The 23,639-nt window shown below is 44.5% G+C and overlaps 1 protein-coding gene across 1 annotated transcript in view; it reads right to left on the bottom strand.

Annotated features, from left to right (window-relative positions):
* ELP3 (elongator acetyltransferase complex subunit 3) overlaps positions 1 to 23,639 on the bottom strand; it is a 96,874-nt gene continuing 73,235 nt past the window's right edge. Inside the window, exons 14-15 of the mRNA XM_010002183.1 lie at positions 22,832 to 22,913; positions 1 to 77 (exon numbers count right to left, since the gene is read on the bottom strand). Of these exons, the coding sequence (XP_010000485.1) occupies positions 1 to 77; positions 22,832 to 22,913 (159 nt within the window). The remainder of the gene's footprint in view (positions 78 to 22,831; positions 22,914 to 23,639) is intronic.

Genomic DNA, 23,639 nt, shown 5'->3' on the forward strand with positions numbered 1-23,639 from the left:
TCAGTCTAGTCTTTTCACCATGTAAGGCCCTTCTAGCTCATAGCCAATCTTCCTGTAGTAGTTCCTTGTGCCAACACCTGTGAGAAGAAAGACAAAAAGGTTTAATTCAGTGCAATGACCAGCTGGAGAAGCCAGAGCCAGACAGGGAAGTCACTTCCACAGAGTGACTTCCATGGTGCCAAAAGCTCAGCCCCTCCAAAGAGGCAGTGCTGGGCCTCCCCAACTGCTGTATTGGAGTGGGGGTGTTTACTTGTTAGCATCTGGACCAATTACAGTGTTTTTAAGGAGGAAATATGGGAACACAGCTGTTCTATCTGCCCTGAATCATGCACCATGTACTTTGTCCTGAGAAAAGGCTGTAAGCTATGAGGGAGAGAGGAAGTAGCACAGGAATGATGGTGAAACGTGAGTCAGGAGTTCAGTGTACCCCAAGCAGAACAAAACCCAACAACAGGCTCTTGAGAGGAGGCGGCCCAGCTGCAGGCATCATTACCAGGAACTGAAGGGCTCTAAAACCCCACAAACTCCATCCAACAGCTCCTCAAAATGAGCCCAGCTCCTCTTCAGATAGATAAGTGGGCTCCATGGCTGCAATCAAATTTCCTTGTTGAAAAGGACAGCTCCACACGTTCTCAAACAGCCTCTTCCCTCTTCTTCCTCTCCTAATAAGACCACACAGTGTCCAGTCAGGGTTGAGCCGGGCCCCGCTGACCCCAGGACAGGTCCAGCACTTCCCCGCAACCTCTACTCTCTCACAGATGCAGACATTAGTCATCAGGGGAGGAAGGAATTCAGCATCACAGCATCATTGTCAGAGCAGCTGATGGGTACGGACAGAGGACAGCTAGGATTTTGCTATCCATCAAGAAAAGCAGCTCCTCGTACCTCCAGCTATTTCCTGGAAACTGTGACACTAGCAAATGGCTCTCCAGGAATTGCTGCATCTCCTGTGCAAGAGTGACCTGTAACCCCTTCCTGCCCACACATCACTGAGGCACTTTAACCCATCACTGCTTTGACAGATTTCTTTAGAACAGTGGTGGTGTATTTCCTGAACACACGTCACAGCAGTCACCGAGCAGCTGGAGCACCAGAACTCCAGCCAAATCCTCAGACAACATCCTATGGAAGCATTACATTAAGGTCAGGTATGGAAAAGGTACCTGAAGCCCAGACCTGAGATGTCCTCCTGCTCCTCATTCCACCTGAAGCTGGGAAGAGCTCCATAAAGTACAAATAACCCCCAGTTGGGGAATACTGGAGCAAACTTACTTCCAAGCAGTGGCAAAGCCCCTGTGACATTTTAGTAGAGCACTGTCCTCAACTAAAAACATCCTGGACCCAAACTCACTCACCCACGGCAAAACCCAAGGCCACTGTCCACACTCCCCTCTTCCTGATCTCTGCCCAAGAGGGCCTGGATCTCTGACCTGGAGTAAACTACCACCTTTATCAATATAATTCCTAAAAGAAAACATTGTCTGGGTTTGTTAGCAGAGATGCTGAGGTATGACATAGAGATTTTGGCAGTAAAAGGGAAAAGCCACTCTCCAGCAGTGGCCCAGAACAACTTGGTTAAAAGGATTAATGAAAGCTAAAGCTGAAGAACCTCTTGAAGGTAAAGGACAATTGAGTAACCCAGCTGATGGTTTTCAAAACATCTTAATCGGAGCTATTTAACACTTTCCCTTTTTTTCTAAAGCCCTTGGGAAATGTGTGGATTTTCAAGAAGGAAGTTTAGATTGTGTGGGAGCATCGTGTGCAGCCTCCATTAATCTCAGAGCTATTAAGTGGCACTAGTTAAGCACCAACTCTTCCTCGTTTGAGGGCAACAAGTTCAAGCCATTAACAAGAACGATGATGCAGTCAGGCTGCCCCATGCCCCAGGAGTCCTGTTCTGTGCTGCTTTGGAAAGCATCTCAGTCATCATCCCAGCCCTGCTCGTAGCAGGAACTTCATTTTTGCAAATTATTCTTGCAGAAAAAATTACTGCCCTTCAATAGGGAAGTCTCCTCTGAAGAGGAAGGAGGAGATGCCTCAGGCTGAAGGCTGCATGGGAAGATTGTAGGATCAGAGAATGCCAGGTTGGAAAGGACCTCAAAGATCATCTGGTCCAACCTTTCTAGGCAGGAACACAGTTTGGATGAGAGGGCCCAGAATGCTGTCATGCTGAGGCTTAAAGGTGCCCAGTATTCAGGAATCCACCATTTCCCTGGGGAGATTATTCCAATGTCTGAAAGTTCTCATAGTTAAAAATTTTCTTCTGATGTCCCATCAGGATCTCCCCAGGAGAAACTTGCAGCCATCATGCCTTGTCTTTTCCATGTGACTCCTTGTAAAAGGGAGTCTCCACCTTCTTGGTAGTCACGCTTTTAAGTCCTGTAACATGGCAATAATGTGTCCCCTAAAGCTTCTTTTCTCAAAGCTGAGATACAGCACATTTCCCCTGCTGCTCAGCTCTAACTTGGAATGTCTTGTTAACTCCAGCGCTGCAGGACTGCTTTCAAAACAAGAGGCTTTTAAGAGGAAGAGCTCTCACCAAGACATTACAAGAAGCAGCCACTGGGTTTGTGTCCAGAAGCATGAAAGCCAAGTGTCCAAGAGTATGTCCCCTGGCCTGTGATCCCATAACAGACCTGGCAATTCAATGGATTAAAAAATAACAGAAAGAGAAAGGCAGAAATTTACTGTTTCCATGGAGACTGTGCAGAAAGTAGAGCCCATCCACAAGAGGCTTCATTGTGTTTCAGTGCAGTGGGATGGGGTAGGGGCATAGGGACAATATCTACACCTGATAGCTGGGAAAACAGGCAGGTGTGGAGGCACAAGGCAATAGGACAAGGACTTCACAGAATCACAGACTGGTCTGGGTTGGAAGGGACCGCAAAGATCATCTAGTCCCAATCCCCCTGCCATGGGCAGGGGCACCTCCCACCAGACCAGGTTGTTCCAAGCCCCATGCAAGCTGCCCTTCAACACTGCCAGGGATGGGGCAGCCACAGCTGCTCTGGGCAACCTGGGCCAGGGTCTCACCACCCTCACAGCAAAGAATTCCTTCTTAAGGTCTCATCTCAGTCTTCCCTCTTGCAGCTTGAAACCATCCCCCCTTGTCCCATCACTCCCTGCCCTTGTCAAAAGTCTTTCTCCAACTTTCCTGTAGACTTCTCTTTTCCAGACTGAACAACCCCAACTCTCTCAGCCTCCTGTTGTAGCAGGAGTGGATCAGCACCTGGTGCTCAAGCCCACACCTCTATACTACATGTGACTGGGGGGGGGGGTGGTGTGACTTCACATTGGATTTTTGGTACCGTGGACTGCACGTCCCCACCACGCTGGTTTGAAGAGCCATTCATTCAGACCCCTCTGATCCTTTCAGAGGGTGGACTGCATTTCATCTGCCACTGGAGCAAAGCTTGTGATTTAATTTCCTCTGAAAGGAACCATGCTGAAGGGCACCAAAACCTCCCGATGAGCCAAAGTGATGCAGAAGTGAGGATGAGGATGGGCTTCACTTCAGCTGCTCTGAACCCAAAGGCTAAAAAACTCAGCTGACAATATTCACTAGGATGCCATTAATAAAAAGGTATCTCCTTGTAATCAGAGTCCATCAGGGAAACCACGACCAGGATGGAGGAGGGGTGTTTTGAGATCAGCACAGCACAAATGGAAGAGAAACGGGGTGTTGAAGCACAGAATTCAAAGTAGGCTGACGGCCAGAAACCATGCACAGCCCTCCTCATCCACGAGAGAAATGCAGCACAGTAGGCACTGCTAAATGGAATAAAAGGACAAGAGGAAATGGCCTCAAGTTGTGCCAGGGGAGGTTTAGATTGGATATTAGAAGACATTTCTTCACTGAAAAGCTTATCAAACACTGGCACAGGCTGCCCAGGGAGGTGATTGAATCACCATCCCTGGAGGGATTTAAAAGCCACATAGATGTGGTGCTGAGGGACATGGTTTAGCGCTGGACTTTACAGTAGAGTTGGATTAATGGTTGGACTCAATTATCATAAAGGTCTTTTCCAACCAAAATGATTCCATGAAAACATCTGTGGGACACTAACACCTGCCTTTAAGTCATGCAGAAGGAATCCACCTTCATACCTTCACAGATTTCTCCAATGTGAAAGGATCACAAGTTTGTATGAATGCAACGTCCAAAAAAACCAAAGTTGCAGGACTGACTATGCTGCTGACTGTGCTGGCTTTTGATCACAAGGAGAGGATGGAGACCTAAAAAAATCAGAACTACGCCTATTAAAACAAGGTGCCATTTCAGCTGCTTACAAGTCATTCTAGGGGTCAAGTGCTGGAGAAGCAGCTTGTAATGCTCAGCCTGCACTCAGTATTGTCCATCAAGCGTACTTGATGGCACAAGTTCTCTTCCCAAATCTTTGCTGCTCTGATTTACAGCAAACACATGACAGAGCTGGTGGGTCCTGCTCAGGCAGTGCTTTTCCCACTGCTCCAAGTCACACTCCTGCTTTTCAGTGAAAAGAAACACTATCCAAGAAATACAATTAAAAAAAAAAAATCACACAGAAGTGAAAAAGTAAGATCCAAAGTTGGCCCACGAAGCTTTTTGACTTTCTGAGCTAGAATTAGCTGCATTTCTCATTCTGGGTCTTTAAAAGACTGTTTTCAATTTTAACTATTCCCTATAAGACTGTGCAGGAGATGTTAGTCTGAACTCAGCAAAGCTGATTTCAACCAAACCCTTCCCAATTCACTGACAGTGATTTGGTTGAAGGGCAGGGCCTCCTATCAAGCCTGTCTGGACCAAAACCCACAGCCAGGGGCCAGCTGAGGCTTTTTGAAGCGTCCCTGACCACAATCTTCAAATGACATGTCCTCTGCCAACAGCTGCTGGTTAATTTAATTGCCTTTTGTTCTCTTCTTTTGGAACCATCTGAATAATGGTGAAGCAATGTTGAAGCCTACTGATAAAAACCCAAACCCAGCTTTCCACCGTAACATTTAAACCTCAAAATGAATTAATTAATGAAAAAAAAAAAAGTCTGCCTGTAGCAGGGGACAGAGAAAAGTGACCCCAATGTCAGGGTTAAACACCCTTCTGGCCCAGAAGGGTGAGCAATTAGCATGGGACTGCTTCCCAGGGGATGGCAGCAATCAGATTTCATTGCTCCCATGCAGCAGCCCCTGCCTGTGACCTTTCCTGCGCTGAGCCCATCAATACACCCTTCTGACTCAGCCCTGCCACACAGAAATACTGCCATGCTGTATCCCGGGCTGAGTATCCTCAAAGATTCCTTCACCACGGCTCACTAGGCACAGAACTAAGTGAAAATGAGATAGTTTTCAGGATCATTAAAGAGCTACTAATAGTTCATAAAATTTCCATAGCAGAGACTTACTGAGGCACACAGGAGACTTCTCCCCACAGAGGGCTCCGCATCTTTTGGCAGCGACTAAAATCTTTTCTGAAGATGCACAGTCAAGGCCTATTGTCTCTTGCAGCTTCCTTTCCCCTCAAAATATTTCTTGGAAGAGGCTGGTGGGGCCTTGTGTGCCAGGCAGTGAATCTGAGTCAGCTGAACCTTTCCTGATTGCCGCAATCCATGAATGTGCCAGCAGCAATTCTGGCGAAAGCGAAGACTCTTCCAAGGGTTTTTTGGGACTAACTACCTGGCTCAGCGCTTTGCCTGAGGAAGGGAGAGTCTCAGGCTGACTGCACAGACACCTGGATTGTCTGTAGGATCTCTGGCAAGTAGGATTGTCCTTCAAGGGTGCTGGGAAAAGGATTTGTGGTTAGTGCAGGCAACAGGACAGGAAAGGGCGATGCTACGTTGGCTGAAGTGCTATGGATTTCACCCAGAATGAGCAGGGAGCCTCAAGCCAGCTATGGGAATTTGGGATGGCCATGGCTGGTTCTCATGGTAACAGAAAGGACATTCCCCCCATCCACAGTAATGCTTTCCAAAGGGAATGCTCTGCCATGACTGGACTATAATTTTTGTGGTTTTGAAAAGGCACTGAGAAGGAAACAGCAAACGCTTCCTCAGTCACCTGCAGTACTTCTGTGGACATCAATAAGACACAGCAAGGCACAGAGCTGGGCAGGAGGCTTGGAAGCTGCTGCTGCTGCCCTGGGACAGACCAGAAACATCTGTATTTTCAACACAGATAGAAAGCAAAGGAAGAAAACAAAAGCTCTGAGAGAATCTCGTGTCTCCCATGATCAGATCAAGGCTGCCAAAACATTAGGAGGATTCAAGACCATCAGTCAGAAGGCAAAAAGTTCACATTTTAGAGGCTCTCAAGACTTGGGGTCAAGTGACTTGGAGCCCGATGCCAGTGGCGAGTAAGCAAAAACAACTGTGGGTCTTGGGGGAGACTCAGAAGAGAAGTCTCAGGTTTTTCTTTACAATCCCTGCTTTGACCTCCACCAAGTCCAAGAAGAAACTTCAAACAAATACTTTGTGAAGCCTTCTGCCACCCAAAACTTACACTCTGTATAGGACTTCAAAGCAAAGCTGACGCTTACTGGCACTTGGCAGCCACTTGGGCAACCATCCAGAGTTAGAAGCCCTTGCTCTTCACGTTAGCAGGACCAACCTGCTTCTAAGAGGAAGGGTCAAAACTAGAGTTTCAAACACACAAGAGTGCTAGGAAAACCAGATGAGAGAATGTTTTCTTGTCTATCGTGTGCTGGACACTGACCCCAAACCACACCACATTTCTAAACTGATGCATGGGGTAAAAAATGCACAGCAGCTCCATCCACCACCTACTGATGAATTTGCTTTGTTTGCTTTGGCATTTACACTTTTCACAATGCTGGATTTTATCTCCAGGGAAAACACCAGGCTGTTCCATGTGAATCACCACCAGCCAACCAACAGCAGAGAGCGGTAACAATGGGGAAAAGGCAAAGGATCTGAGATAACCAAAACACCTTATCAGCACCAAGGAAAGAGAAAACAACATTCTTAGCCCCACTGAGAAATCCTGGGCATGTCAGAGCAACCAGGAAAAAGTAATTAATTTCAGACACCAAGGAACAATCCTTGCATCAATCCCTGCAGCAAAGATTTTTTTCATTATTATTATTTTTTTCAGACTAGATAACTGGCAACTCATTTCCCAAAAGTTCCTCAAGATAATGGGAGATAAAAATCCTCTGAAAACTAGAAGTAAGAGCTTTAGAAATTTTACCCAGTATCTTGCAAATACAAGACTCTCAATTTTCAAGTTAGCAATGAGAAGAAACATAAACATGCTCACTTTTCTTTTAAAACAACAGATTCTGTTGAGAATTACTGAGAACTAAGGACAACTAATACTTTGGCAGTTGTTAGAAAACATAATCTGGGCAATGCAAATGGAAAATAGCAATGCAATAATTTTCTTGAAAAGATAACTGAAAATATTTCTATTTCAATAAATCTGCTGTAAAAACAGAGCACTGAAAACTCTTTTTGGTATTTTTTGCACCCATAAGCACATTGCAGCACTGGGGTCTGAAGTGTTGTCCCTGCAGAGTGACTCTTCCCATGTGTTTCAACAGTTTCTGGAGGGACTAAATCCAGGGATGGGAGAGTTCAGTATTTCATGCCCTCCTGCTGCTGCAGCAACCACAAAGAGCTAATTAGCATTGCAGTTAGAGTTGTGATTTAGACATATTGTTATGTACTTACGTGATTGTTAATATCACTGTGTGTGAAGCATTTCATAATCCTCTCTATAGTCAAGGCTAAATGATTTACAGAGTCAAACCCACTAACAGCAACTGTGCCTAACCTGTATTTCAGTCTGGGCGTTCCTGCTTGTTAGACCTGGAAGAGAAATCTGCACCTGAAAGCTTCTTTTTTTTTTTTTTTTTTTTTTCTCTGTCAAATGCAAGTTGTGCTTTCTGCCTGCCCAGATTGCTTCCCAGAGATTTTAAATTACTATTTTCACAACACCTCTGTCTAGGAGGGAGGTACTGTCATCACCACGTCCCAGAAGAAGAGCCAAGATCCCAGTCAGCTGGGTAATTTGTCTGAAATCACAAAGCAAGTCTGTGATAAAAAAGAGTTTTGAAGCCTGGGTCACCATCAGCTCAACAACTCACTGCTGCAAAACACTGATGGCCTTTCATGTTTGAGATTGGATTTTTTTTGAAGCCATGAGCCACAAGCAGAAATCCCTGAATATCCCCAGCATCCCCCTGCCACTGCCTCCCCTGAAAATCCAATCCCTGCTCTATTTAAGTCCACTCTGGATTTGAAGCAAATGCAAAGAGATGCAGTCCCTTTTTGGTAGAGCTGGTCCTTCCATCCAACACAGGGTCAGTACTTAGGCTTGATAAATAAAAATGAAGGAAAAAACTATGCTATGTAAGAAGCATGGGTGACCTCTACTCTTCCCTTTGCAACCTACCCTTTATACAGTGTAGGTTTAATTTAATTTAAATCTAGAATGACTTAGCATAGTCTAGGATCTGGCCAACTCTTTTCTTCCTCTTTTGCACCTTCCACCTGGAAGGCAGCATGCCCTGTTTTACCTTCAGTCCTTTCAAAGGGAGATCTCCAGTCCAGCAAAAGAGGTCACCATAGCCTCTCCAGTTCAGCCTGTTCCATCCCTGGCTGCAGAGGGAACCTCCACAGTCACTTTAGAGGAACCATTTCAGCTTTCAAGGTTAAGATGAGCAGTGAAACACTGACTCACCAGCAATTTCAAGGACAAAGAGGAATGGTTTGGAGACACCAGTTTCAGTGACAAGTTCTCCTAATCTGCAGGGGTAGGTTTGGCAAACACCAAAAGCACCAAACATAATTTAAAGGGGCAAATGTCTGGACGGACACAACAGGGTGGGAGCCTGGTGTGCCCCAAGTGTTTAGTGGGGTACAGACACACCAACCCTGCTCTGGAAAGGTATTTTGGTGGTAAGGATTATGGTACCTTGATAGAATCATTAACTGCTTTTGAAGTTTTACTGAAACAAAGCAAATATACAGTAATTTCTCCTATCCTGTCACACTGCAGAATATGTGTGTTGGTGACAGTGCAGAGCTAACACAGAAAACCAGAGCAAAAGCTTTATCCTATTAACAAATGGATCACCTGGGGATTTTCTGATTTGTTCTTCAGGTCAAATCTCAAAACCAAAATTGTCATCAGTAACTTTTTTTTTTTTAATAAAATAAATTAAATGAATGGTAGAATTAAAGAACTGCTTTTACAGCACTCAACTTTTGGGGTGCATCTTAGCACACAGGAGGTGCCCTGGCTATAACTGATTTTTAAATGGCAAGTCTGCAGGTAAGACCCATCTTAAAGCTTCCAGATGGTGAGATTGCATCTCACTGATCTCTCTATTACAGAAGCAGGAGGAAGAAAGCCACCACACCAACACCACTTTTAAACTGTGACAGATGAAGCCAGAGCTGGCAACTCTTCTGACTCTAAACCAAACAAAATTAAACACTGATGAATTAGTACTGTAACTTCTCTTATACTTTTACAAAGTTCTGCCACCAGTGTGGCCATCAGGCACTGAGAGAGACAGGGACAGTGAACCATGTCTGCTACTCAACCCAAATTTGTCATGTTATTTAGATTTTACATCTAGAGGCTATATGATGTCTTGAGGATTCTCCAGCACTGGTTGTGGAAATATCCAACCCAGCTGGTAAGATATTACTGCAAGAGTGGGGATTAGAATGACTCACCAAGCATGTGAGGCATTCACCATTGATTTCCTCTCCTATGGGCTATGAGATTTTAAACATCAATGAAGAGACACTTGGCAACACTGCAAGAGAGCCTACCAACCATTAAACAACCAGCGACCCCATGCACCTACCTCAGAGAATCACAGAATGGTTTGGGTTGGAAGGCCATCTAAAGGTCATCTAGTCTAATCCCCCTGCAGTAAGCAGGGACATCTTCAACTAGATCAGGTTGCTTAGAGCCCTGTCCAAACCAACCTGAAATGTTTCCAGGGATGGGGCATCTATCACCTCTCTGGGCAATCTGGGACAGTGTTTTACCACCCACAGCATAAACAGACAGCACACAGTTTCAGGAATTTGTTTAAGAACCTGTCCACTGCTGGAAGGCAGGGGGCAGAACCAGCCTTTTCTTCTGAACTTCCCCTCTTACTCATCTGAACACAAAAGAGGTTATTAGTGTCATAAATATGATGTTTTTGTGCTGCCACACCTTGAATCCTGGGGTCAGTTTTGGGCCCCTTATGACCAGAAGGATATCGAGGGGCTGGAGCTTGTCCAGAGAGGGGCAACGGAGCTGGGGAAAGGTCTGGAGCACAAGTGTGATGAGGAGCAGCTGAGGGAACTGGGGGTGTTCAGCCTGGAGAAAAGGAGGCTGAGGGGAGACCTTCTTGCTCTCTACAGCTGCCTGAGAGGAGCTTGGAGCAGGGTCAGTCTCTTCTCTCAAGGAACAAGCAATGGGACAAGAGGAAATGGCCTCAAGTTGTGCCAGGGGAGGTTTAGATTGGATACTGGGAACAATTTCTTCCCCAGAAGGGCTGTCAGGCCCTGGCCCAGGCTGCCCAGGGCAGTGGTGGAGTCCCCATCCCTGAAGGGCTTTCAAAGCTGTGTCGCTGTGGTACTGAGGACATGGTTTAGTGGTGGCCTTGGCAGTGCTGGGGTAATAGTTGGACATGAGGATCTTAAAGGTCTTTTCCACTCAAAATGATTCTGTGATTCTATTAAGAACAACTTAAAAGGTTCCTGTAGATCTACAGTTTAATAAGCTCAGATTGGTAGATGAGACCTTAATGATTTCTGGAGAATAAAAGCAGAAAGACCCCAAATGTGTCCCAGGAATCTCTATAATGTGTTTCTGTAACCAAGTGGCAGACTCAGCAGTTCAGGTAGCTCTGCCTAAGCATTATTATTGCATGTATTTTTAACAAAAAGTATCAAAACACTAAAAAAAAATAAAATAATGCTACTGATAAAAAAGAAGTGAGAATGATCGGGCACAGAGAAATCTGTTACCATGTTTTCTCATTTTTACATCTGTTTGCTTTGTTGTTCCTCTTGCAAGTTGCTAACAGGGCTCCTGCAAGTTCATATGTTCATCAGAACCCAGCAGCAATGTACCTGGAGGAAGTCACTCAAACATCAATTCTGCTTGCACCTCTGCAGCGTAAGGAGGCCCTGAAAAGTCTCTGATGTGGCAAATAATTAATTAATACAGTTAATATAAGTTAATACCAGCTCTCACTTCCACATTTTTCCAGACAACACCCCTCATCTGCTCTGCTGAAATACTGTTCAGCTGAGTTCTGAACAAAGCACACTGAGATGGGCAGTTAATTAGGACTGTGCCTGCTACAGGCGATTTTTCTCTGGTTCTTCCCCAGCTACTCAGCTTCTCTGATGATCCAGCTAATGAAGCTGGCAATGCTTGACATCATCTGGGTGTCCACGCCTACCATTCAGAAACCCATCCTGCCTTCCCCTTGCCACCTCCAGCCTCAGCCCACTCAGGCGTGAAACATCCCTGGCCTGTGTCCATGTTAATTTTCTACTTGACAGAACACAAATAGAAACCTGGTCTGGGGGAAAAGTGATCATCTTGCCGCATAGTAATTAGCTTATAGCAGGGAAGGGCAGAGGTGCCTGAGCTCCACGCTGCTGTGATAAGGCTGCTACGTCACTGGGACAGAGCAAGGCTGGAGTGAAATCTTGCTGCAGGGAGACATTAAACCCCTGCTTCAGAAGATGGGGTGTGCTGGAAGGATTTGGCCATGGTTCCAGACACCTCTCCGGTCCCAGGGGTAAATTACCAGAGGAGCTTGCTTAAAGGCTACTGGAGATGGTGTGGGTACAGGTGACAGAATGCCTGCACTTGAAAGGAGAAGGGGAAGGGTGCCTATTAATGCTCCTGGGTGCATTCAGTTTGAACAGGGCAAGCACCTGCAATAGGGGAATTCAATCTCATCCCTCAGCACTCCCCTGCCCCCAAACAAGCATCTTCTGTACAGAGATAAGGAGACAATCCTGTTGGTACAAGCCAAGCTAGACTGCTTTTCTGATGCCAGCATAAACAGATAACGCTGACAGACGTCACAGCAGATACTGCAGCCAAAAAAGCTCTTCCATGCAAGAGCACTGTATTTATAGTACTGGCTTTTAGTGTTTGAAAAGTCATTTGTAGTCTTACAGCACATAAATATCTGGTCTGTGCATTCCTGGTCCTTGCCTTTGTGAGTTGCCAGCAGCCTCACCCACAGCATCTCAGCTTTCAGGTTCACTAAACCAAGGAGGCAGCTCACCTGCTGCAACCAACACGCTTGTCAAGGACAATCAGTAAGATGCCAACCCTTTAAGGATAGAGAACATGGCAGTAGGAAAGTACTTCTCTCTCCTCATGGCAGCTGATTTAGCCTAGGTAGACAGGGATGGAGACAGCTATTCCATAGCTGGATACCTTCAATTCCTCTTTTGTGAATGAAGAGAACACACAGTGGTAGCCCCATCTTAACTTTGAGCAAGAAACTCGGGTTATGGAGGTAAAATAAACAAACCATGAACTGTCACTGTTAAACACCACTGGAACTGAGACCACCAGCCTCTGCTATGTCCACAGAAAGTAAAGTTGGAGGCTGCTAACTGTGCTCGTCACGTGCCAGTGGTGTAAAGTTTAGAGGAAAGCGGCTTTCGCATACTGAAGACATGCGAAGGGCACTCAGAAGCAGTGGCAGACAGTACAGCTTGGTTTTGGAGATGCTAACACTGAAAATTCACACATAAAGCAAGCAGCTGTTCCTGAGACAGGAGGAGACATATCCTTAAAAAAAAAACAAAACCAGAATGAACAGTAGCGTGACATGCAGAGTCAAAGCAAGATATTTCGGTGCAAGGACAGGATACTAGTTTGGCACGACCCCAACATTTCTCACAAAGAGGAGCAGGAGATGAAGGACTCAGCGAGGAGCTCACAGAGCATAACAGCCCAGAGCGTACTGGGAGAAGTGCAGCTAAAGCCAGGCTGCTGGGAGCAGGCAAGCTCTAGCACTCAACTATTGCTAAGCTGTGTGTTGGCACAAGGGGGTCAAGGTATTGGCTGGCTCTGCTCCAAGTCTTCAAGGTAGAGGCATGATGGCCACAAACCCCAGCCAGAATGAGCAGCACTGAGAAGATGCCTGCACTGGCTCAGCTTTGGGCTGTGATCATCAAATCCCAGACTGGTTTGGGTTGGAAGTGACCTCAAAGGTTATCTAGTCCCAGTCCCCTGCCATGGGTAGGGACACCTCCCACTAGACCAGGCTGCTCCAAGCCCCATCCAACCTGGCCTGGAATACTTCCAGGGATGGGAGGGCACTCAATATTTGGGCACACCACATGGCATTTCATAAAATCATAGAATGGTCTGGGTTGGAAGGGACGTCATCTAGTTCTAACGCCCCTGCCATGGGCAGGGACACCTCTCACTAGACTAGGCTGCCCTGAGGATGGGCCAGCCATAACTTCTCTGGTCGACCTGTTCCAGTGTCTCACCACTTCCACACTAAAGAATTTCTCACTAATGTCTAACCTAAATCTGCTCTCTTTTACTTTGATATTTTCTTCCTCCTCAGAGGAACATCTGGGCACGTTGGCCAGAGGTGCTGGGCACTTCCAGAGGCAGTAAGTCCTCATGAATGACCTTGAATGTGTGTGTGCTGCTGTCATCCCAGGCTGCTACATTCACTCACTCACACCCTTCTGTCTCTGCAGACCTGCTGATTACAGCCTCTCTCCACATTTCCTATATTGCTGTCACAGATGACGCATGCACTAAAAGAACAGAAATATGTGGAATGGGAACTTTCCTGATGCTGCACCTGCAAATACATTATTTAAATACACAAAGATTATTTTCAAAGGAGGCAAGGAAACATTTCTGCCACTTTTTTTTCAGTACCATGTGGAACTATGGTATTTTAAAAAAGAAAGGTATCAGTCTTGTAATTTTATTGCTCAGGTGCTTCAAGTAATTGTAAAGCACTGACTCAAATCTCTCCAGTCATGGCTATTGCCAAAGGTAACCACCAAAATTTCCTACCTAGAAAGGTTGGGCCAGATGACCCTTGAGGTCCCTGCCAACCTGGCATTCTGTGATTCTAGGAAAAGCAGAGGATGACATTAGAACAATCAAGTTGCTGCTTAGAGGAAACACAAAGGACCCACAATGTATGAAGTCCATCCAGTCAGGAGCTTTACTCTTCTGTCATTTAGGAAGGGGAGGACACAGAACTTCTAATATTTGAGAACTTATTGTGTGTTACATTTCACAGAGACATCTCTGGTGCTATTTTAAAGAAACAGTTCAAAGTACTTATTACAGAATTGGGGTCAGAAGGGGTTAATTATGGGATGTCAAGCAGCAAAGTCAAACAATGGCAATAGGAACCCACTAGGAAGCAATAGGAAAAGTTTTAATGGAGGATCGTCCTTTACCCACCTTCAGCTAGACCTAATGATTACTACTCCCAAGCTCAAGGTACAGGGAGGCAGTGCAATCAACCCTAAAAAGCTCATGGAAAGGGATGGGGAGATAAGTTTATCAGTTGTTGCAAGCAGACAGACTGACACAGCAGAAAAATCCCTCGAGGGCTACCAGATACAAAGGCACCCTCTCTGACTCTAGAAGTCCTTGGGCAACAAATGGCTGGAGGCTGAGATGTCTGTATGCTTACCTGGAATTCACTCCCTTCCCCAGACACCCAGCATCAGCAGCATCAAAAAGTGACTGGCTGCAGGCTACCCATCTTTGGGAAGAGGCAGAGTTTGAAGCAAATATGCTGTAAATTGGACTAAGAGACAACAAGCAAGAGAGCTACATTGTACTTACACTGTGGGAGGAATGCAAGGAGCAAGCATGTGTTTGTCCTAAATCATCCTCTGGGTGTTGTGCAGTTTCTGACAAAATAACTGTACTGCTTGAGTCACTGCATGGAACTGCTCACCACCCGCTCCCAAAGGGGACCCTGGCAAGTGCTGACACCTACAGACTGCAGAGCAGGAGATACAGCCTCAAAATAGAGCTAAAAAAATAAATAAACCCCATCCCAAAAAGAAACAGACACAGGTTTGTAGACTGAATGGTAAACAAGGAGTGGAAGGGAAAGCTTTGTTAGGGATTGGAGTAGCATCATCCTACCAAGAGGAGAGAAAGCCCTGAATACAGAATTCAAGCATCAGCAATTGCCAAAAAGGAAGAAGTGATTATCAGTTCAGCAAGCTTATGAGCCCATCCACTAGCCTCAAACCCCAACGTTTCTTATATTTGTAGTGCCTAAGGACTTGTGGACATCAGAGGAGTAACATGTTTAAAATTGGTTTTACTTTGAGGGCTTTTTTTTTTTTTAAACAGGGAAAAAAAGATGCAAATTCAAAGCAGGTACAACTAAAGGAAACAAACAAACAAAATTCAAATAAACAACAAAGAAAACGACCCCAAAAACATAAACAACAAAAAACCATCACAAAATCAACAAAAGGCAAAGAAAACACACATGCAATTACAAATGCTGGAAAATGGAAAAACAGACGTTTCAGATCAGACCTCCCCAGAGCTCTGAATAATGGAGTGATGCCTCCAGGGTCTACCATTCAGCTACCCAGGCCTGCATACTAATATACTGCTCACATCAGAGGAGTAGAAAGGCACCACTCATGCAGAAAATTACCTTAAATGAGTAACGACTTCATGATAAACAAGCCGCTTTTTTTACTTTGCTCTTTGATTTAGGTGTGTGTGGGGGCACCTCCTCCCTACTGCTAAGAAGCAGACAGCACAGCTCCTGGCTCCACACAGAAACCTTGCAAGCAGGCCAAAAAACACCTTGTTATTGTGAATATTTAATTCTGGCTGGTTGGGTCAAATAGCAAGGTACGAGATTGCATCTTTGTGGGGAAGTACATACCTTGCCATCACTAACATCCAGGGTCCAAAGCATCCAGGATCACTAGAGTCCAAACTTTAAATGGAGCAGAGAATCACAGCAGCAATATCAGAGGTGTAACTACACGCACAACATGAAACCAGAGTATCTATGGCTGATACTGTTTTCCACCCCATCAGTACCCTCACGTGCTGTCAGAAACCAACATGCCTTTCCTAACCTGCCTTGCAACTGCTCATCTTCCCTTACCAACACACTCCTGGTGCATTTGTCATTGACTCTGGAGTCGATTACATGCAGCTCTCCCACCGGTCCTCTTCAAATGAAGTGATATTTAACTAGACACACCAAGAGGCAGCTGCTGTACAGCCCAGCTTGCTTTGTGCATCGTTTCCTGGTTCATCGCCCACGATTACTCCTGGGTGCCTGATGCAGGGGACCTCAGATTTTCCTTTGTTTGAAAGTAACCTTGCGTGGTTTTAGGGACTGTTGTTACGAGCAAGAGCAATCCTGTTAATTCCTACCACATTGTCTTCCTTTCCTGTCCATAAACTGGATGCCTCTAAGAGCTAAAAGACTTAGATGAGATGAGAGGTTCAGCTGTTTACTCCAAGAACAGCAGGGAGAACAAAATACTTTGGAAAGAGTCAGCTGGGAAACTCTGAATTTTACTTTTTTTCCCAGGAGCACGAACTAATGTGCTCTGCAGAAGCACAGGAGCTGATGGCATTCATCTGCACAGTCCTGGCTTGAATGTGTATTTGAAGGAAAAATCTGCTCACTGTCTCATGAACACCTCCACCAGTGGTGGAGGAAGAGGTCCGCACTGTGCTCTGGGCAGCTGATGAGGTGCAGGATGCAACCTGGATTGCAGGGTGAGACTGGTAAACCAGGGAGGAACGTTAGCCCTTCTCTAACAGCTTTTAGAGACAAACAAAGCACACCAGAGACAAGCCCGCCGTAAGTCAGAAGTAACTCTCAGCTAAAGTAGCAGGTGAAAAGCTGGACTGCAAGGGTGCATCAAACTCAGGTTACAAACATGACAAAGATAAAACCCAGTACACCACGACCCCTGTACTCAAAAGCTTTGACTAAGAACAAGCTTTAAGCCCTTAACCTCTGGTGCAGCCTTGAAAAAGAGGATTACAACTTGCAGGTGGCGTAAGAACAGTGTCGGTCAGAGAGGAAGAATCTCTTGAAAGAAAATTATCTTTATTTTTAAATCCCTGAAAATTACTCTTGCTCACCGTTCTGATTCAATGCTATTTATACTGCTGTGCATTACTAGTCACTGGGGTGGAAATCACCTTAATTTCGTCATTAATCTGATTTCTAAATACCTCCTACCCAATCTAATTTCAGAATTTGTGGGGTTTTTAGTTGTTTGGGTTTTCTAAACCTGAGAATAGCTTAGGATGAGATCACAGCAAGGGTTGTTGAGGAAAGAAGAAGCACAAAAAAGGTCTTTCCCCATTTATTCAACTCCTGCTCACAAGATTTTGTGTAGGGTTTGTCTTCCTGGTTCTTCTTCATACTATAAGGAAGCTCCTGCAGATGGAGACCACACAAATCAAGATAGGTTCCCAATTTACAAAACATGCTCAACTGGGACAAATGTAAGACAGGTGACAGTCTCTGGTCGGTACCATGCAGAAGTTAGGCCACATTATAAAACTTTGCCAGATATATTATGGTGTATATATATATATATATGAAAGCTTCCTAGCAGAACAACCTTGCAGAATCCTGGCATTTGTAGAAGTGTCCTTGTTTAAGGACAGCAATATTCCTGTTCATGCCTTCACTGAAATCCCACTTAACACGGTATCAAGCCTGTTTTCAAAGCTGTTACATTATTAAACCTTCAAAATTGAAGTTCATTATGAACTAGAGGATTGTACACAGGAGCTATTCCACAGCACCGATCCCCTAGTACAGGTTTATCCTTGGCTTCTTCCAAATCCCTCTATTTTTTTTCCAAAGCCATCAATCTGAAGCAGACAAACACCAGCGAGTCAATTCATTAACATTCCCGTATTTCCACTTACCTTGAGCCACTTCTTCTCTTATTAATAGCTAGTAAGATTGGCATTTCTAAAAATAACCAACCAGCACTGGAAGCAAAACTCCAGGGAACCCTCCCAAACCCCATCAATTCTCCTAGCAATACTTTGGAGCCTCGTCCTAAGGTCTCCTGAGTACACCCTGGCAGTTGGCAATCTCCAAGGCAGCCCATGAATCAACATCCAATATGAACTATGAGACACTGATTGCTCAAGTAATTTATTACTACTAGGGTGACCAAAAGGCTGTTTACATGAGGAAATTAGGATACTTTAGAGTACTATCAAATGTGCCATCAATTTTTACCTCTGATTTATATGCCAGCTCAGTTTCCCTCCCCTTAATGTTCCTCATCGCAAGTGAGTTTAACACAGGTATGATGCATTGGGTTCACTTTTAGAGAAGTCTGAACCTCTGTTTTCTTCCTAACTGCAAAAGGCAAAGGCAAGAGTAGCACAGTCTCCCTAAACACATGAGACAGTGAGCTCAGGCAGCACCAACAGACTGGGAGATGAGTCACCAGCTATCACAGATGATTTTTATCTCTGGCGGAGACTACAGAAAACAGGTGGTATTAGTTTAATTTCTATTCACAGCCTTGTGATTGTGGATTCCTGGCTGCTGCAGCAGTATGCCTAGGAGAAAGATGTTGGGATCAGTCACCTCCATCTGATTAGTATGGTCCTACTGATCTTAATCATGAGGCAATCATTAATTACTCACTTGTTTCCCATGTACATGTTGGTACCAAGTGGTTTTACAGTAGTGCCTGACAGAGAATATAAAAATGCAAACGCTTCACACTGAAATATGCCACTGACTCACTGCTGAGGGGGAAGGAGTTTTAGCCCTCCTTGAAGCAAGTACAAGACAGGACACCTGACCTAACGAAGAAGACACCTGCATTTGCAGGCAAGTGAAATAATGTTTAATTAAGAGTACTGACTAGGTTATATGTGGGAAGGAAGAAAGCAGAGGGGAAAAGATTATGCCTGATATACTCCAGAGAGTCTGGACAAAAGGAAAATTGGCTTTGGCAGCTAACATGCTCTGCCATGAAGGAAAGAGGTTTCTAATGAGTGAGGCTCTAATGGACACAGCCTGAGATGTCAGGAAATGTTGAATACTACCTTGATCAGAATGGGCAGCAAATGAGCTGGACAGGAGACAAGCGTTTCTAATGTTACCTCACTGAGAGCAGATTAGTCATATGGGTTTTTTTTTCCTTTCTTTCCTCTTTTTCACAACCACTTGTAACTGTATTGCCTGTTCTGGATGTTGTACCTATGTAATTCCATCTGAATTTACCTCAAGTCTGGCTGGAGTTAACTGCATTTCCAAACCAACTTCAAATCACACTTCAATCCCAATCTGTGACAAATAACCAGCCTGGGATTCCTGGGTCCCTCCATCTTATCTAGCTCCTCAAATTAATTCACAGAATCACAGAATTGTCAGAGTTGGAAGGGACCTCCAGAGGTTATCTAGTCCAACTCCCTCACTGAAGCAGTGTCACTTAGAGCACTTTACACAGGACTGCATTCAGGAGGGCTTTGAATATCTCCAGAGAAGGGGATCCCAGTGCTCTGTCACCCTCATTCCCTATAGGGTGAGCAGGGCCCCTCACCCACCTGCATGAGCCAGAGATGGGCATCTGGCCTCACACACCTGGAAAAACAGAATATTTTCAGTGATAACTAGTGTAAAGCAGGGCTCTGGCATACAGCAGGATACTGGGGGGCACCCAGTCATTTGGGGTCCCTAGAAAATGGGCTGTCCTAAAACAATCAGTATGAAACACCTCAACTGAAAGCCAGGGAAGGAAACAGTCACAGATGATCACAGAATCATTTGGGTTGGAAGAAACCCTTAAAGATCACCATCCTTGGAGGTGTTTAAAAGATGTGTAAATGTGGTGTTTAAGGACACAGTTTAGCACTGGGCTTGGCAGAGACTGGATATTTGGAACAATTTCTTCCCCAAAAGGGTTGTCAGGCCCTGGTCCAGGCTGCTCAGGGCAGTCGTGGAGTCCTCATCCCTGGAGGGATTTCAAAGCCATGCAGATGTGGTGCTGAGGGACATGGTTTAGTGGTGGCCTTGGCAGTGCTGCGTTAATGGTTGGACTTGAGGATCTTAAAGGTCTTTTCCAACCAAAGCAATTCTATGATAATTTATTCCAACCTCCTACCCCACCGTGATGATTGCTGCTAATTTCTAACCAGAGCTGATCTTGAACTGTCCTTAGAGATGAGCCCTAATGTTTAGCCAATAACAAAAACCCTTCATGCTGTCCTATCTTAAAAAAGCATTTATTTCTTTTTGAAGAAATGAAAGAGAGAGTTTGCTACTTAGACCTAACTTTCCTATAAATCATTAGAGTACAGGAATTCAACCATCGACTCTGTCACTTTGCTAGCAGGAGCCCTGAGCAGGTTTCAGCCCCCGTGGAGTGGCACTGCCCCATGCAGTTCTCCAGTAGAGCACATGCATCAACACAGATCAAGGACCATTCCCCGAGGAGGCAGTTCGCAAGTTCTGGCACTATTTAGTTGACTAGTACTGATGTAGCCATTAAGTGCAAGACTGGAAAATACTGTTGAGGAAAGGACACTGTTAAACAAAACACTGCAACAAAGCATTCATAAAAACATGCAGTACTAATGAGATAGAGCCCTGTGAGAGACATCTTCAAAGCACATCTCCCTTGCACACTTCCCTCTAGAAAGCAGTCAAAATTTTGCAATGTGTTGGAGACCCAACCTTGAAGTGGGTTCCCAGATTAAAAATCTATTTTGAAACCAAAATAAGCGAAACCATGTTCATCCTCCAATGGAGAAAGAACTTCTGGCTGCATTTTTATTTCAGATAAAACCTACAGGAGAAGTGAAATTTAAGTGGTAAGATCTCCAAGGAAACAGCTGGAAAAACTGTGATCTTTGCAGATGATGTACTATTCTGTATTTAAAGACAAATTGTACCATATCATGCTTTGCGCTCCGGGGGAAAAAAAAATAAAAAGAACAGAGAAGGTCTTAGCAGGCTGCTACAAACTGTGCATGCAGGAAAACAAGACTTCTGGCACTGGATGTCGATGCAAGGAATGTATTCTTCACATTAGTTTGTTAAAATACAGCTAACATTAGCAACACAATAACATATAATTTTTTTTTTTTTAGTATTTGCTGTACAGCTTGTGTTCTTCTTAAAAGAAGTGTTCCTTAGCACAGAGGAATTGTGACTTCTTCTCTCCACACATCCCAAGCCAAGATGCTACATGCAAAACCTAAATAAACCATTTTCACTTTTGCCTCGAGGAGCAGTGTAGTGTGGGCATTTCTTAGCCTTATGAAATTCTCAGTTCAAACTGACACCCATGCAGCAGCAACAGGGAAACAGGACCAGTGTATGTCTTAAGCTGACAAGAAATAGGGAATCCAAAGAATATAAAATTATCTTTAAGCATCTGGCTACTGCTGACATGCTGTCCTCCCTCACACTCTGGCCCATGTCACAAGTATTTGTTGAGATGTCCTGCTTTGGCTTTTCATCATCCAGGGACATTACATAGCTGGAAACACACAGAAAAGCTCTTCACCTTCAGCACCCAGCACCTTGGATCAAAGTTGTAGGTTTCTGCACTTTGGGGTTTTTCAGTGGGGCAGAAACAGATGATCTTTTTCAAAAGGTATTCTAAGTCCCCCAGCGTACATTAATCTTATGCCAAGTTTCTCTTCCCATGCAATTTGCCACCTTCCCCACTTCTATAAACTATACACCTGTAAAATCTTTCCACAGCCACCTAAACTGCTAATATAAGATAAACTAAGGCTCAGAGGTAGCCCCGACCTTGACTTCACACACGCGCAATGAACCGATGCCGTTCTTTTTAGTCACAATGCCATGAAAATGAAATTGGAGGAAGAGCTGCAGCCCTTTCTTATATAGCTCCCTTCTTCATGATAATGCTTAATGTATCCTAAAAGCACATCTGTCCACCCTAATGACAGCACTTACAGAGAGATTCTAAAATGGAGACTGGCAATTTTCTATCCTCCTAAGCTCTGGAAAGCAGCCCTCAACAATAACAACCTGTGACGGGGCCAAATCAGAGAGGCTGGAAATAGCAGTGTTTGGAGGAGGAAGACACCCATGGTCACACAGTCTGTCTCCTCAAGCACTAAGAGGAGAATGGATCCCTGCAGCGTGTCCTCTGGTACGCTGCTTACAATAATAGTATTGTCTGGACAAAGCTACGATGGAATTTGACTTCATTACGAAGAAGCAGCTGCTGCTGCTCATTTTCTACCTAATACAATGAATGTTCACAGCAGTGGCGTTGGCTGAAGTGGGTTTATTTTCAGATTAAGATATATATATATATATAAGAAAAAAAGGGATAAAGCAAAGGTACCTGAAATTACAGCAATTTTCCATGACCCGTGCTCCTCCTTGGCTATTCTTTCTGCCTCTTCCATTAGTAACATACCAAATCCCTGTTAAGGGGAGAAAAAACAGGAAAAAAAGGTAGGTTCCATAAAAATAGAAAGAATAAGCAAGGTCAGAATGTAAACATTAGTACAGTTCCAAAAGTCTCACATTTTTGGCACAGGAGATCAAAATCTTATTGCGGGAGAGGGCTTGAGTTGTACCAACATTAAGTTTTACAGCAGAGCTTTCTCAGGGATTTTTTTCTGATAGTGAAATTGCTCATGGGCAGTTTTAGTGTCCGACTGCTTCTCAATGACAGGAAAAGAACAAAGTTAAATCTATTGATAGTTAAGTCAACTTGGTATGAATTAATACAATGAATGTTCACAGCAGTGGCGTTGGCTGAAGTGGGTTTATTTTCAGATTAAGATATATATATATATAAGAAAAAAAGGGATAAAGCAAAGGTACCTGAAATTACAGCAATTTTCCATGACCCGTGCTCCTCCTTGGCTATTCTTTCTGCCTCTTCCATTAGTAACATACCAAATCCCTGTTAAGGGGAGAAAAAACAGGAAAAAAAGGTAGGTTCCATAAAAATAGAAAGAATAAGCAAGGTCAGAATGTAAACATTAGTACAGTTCCAAAAGTCTCACATTTTTGGCACAGGAGATCAAAATCTTATTGCGGGAGAGGGCTTGAGTTGTACCAACATTAAGTTTTACAGCAGAGCTTTCTCAGGGATTTTTTTCTGATAGTGAAATTGCTCATGGGCAGTTTTAGTGTCCGACTGCTTCTCAATGACAGGAAAAGAACAAAGTTAAATCTATTGATAGTTAAGTCAACTTGGTATGAATCTCATATTTTCTGGCACTGAACAAGGCTATCCTGCTGAGATAACCAATCCTAAAAAACAGTCACAGGTCTTAACAGCTACCTTATTAGATCTGGGTTTGTGCTAACAAATGAAACAAAGCCAGAGCACAAATACCAGATGCACTGCTGAACTGTGGAAAGGATCCCAGTGCCATCCCCTGACTGGGGACATCGGTCAGACCATGAGGCTTTCTAGGGCTGCATCAAAGGCAGCATCAAAGGCTGCATCAAACCTCTGCATGGCCTCAGACACCTAGGTGAGGTTCAAGATCTCTGTACCACTTTGCTAAGCTCAGATCATGGCACAAAAGATGGAAAATCCAAAAAGAACTGCAGAAGAACATGTTACTATTCTGGATCAGTTCCACGCCTCTATTTACATTCGGAAATCTTGCACAGCAGG

Source organism: Chaetura pelagica, unplaced genomic scaffold (genome assembly GCF_000747805.2).
Source record: "Chaetura pelagica isolate M959 unplaced genomic scaffold, ChaPel_1.0 scaffold107, whole genome shotgun sequence".
Taxonomy (NCBI): domain Eukaryota; kingdom Metazoa; phylum Chordata; class Aves; order Apodiformes; family Apodidae; genus Chaetura; species Chaetura pelagica.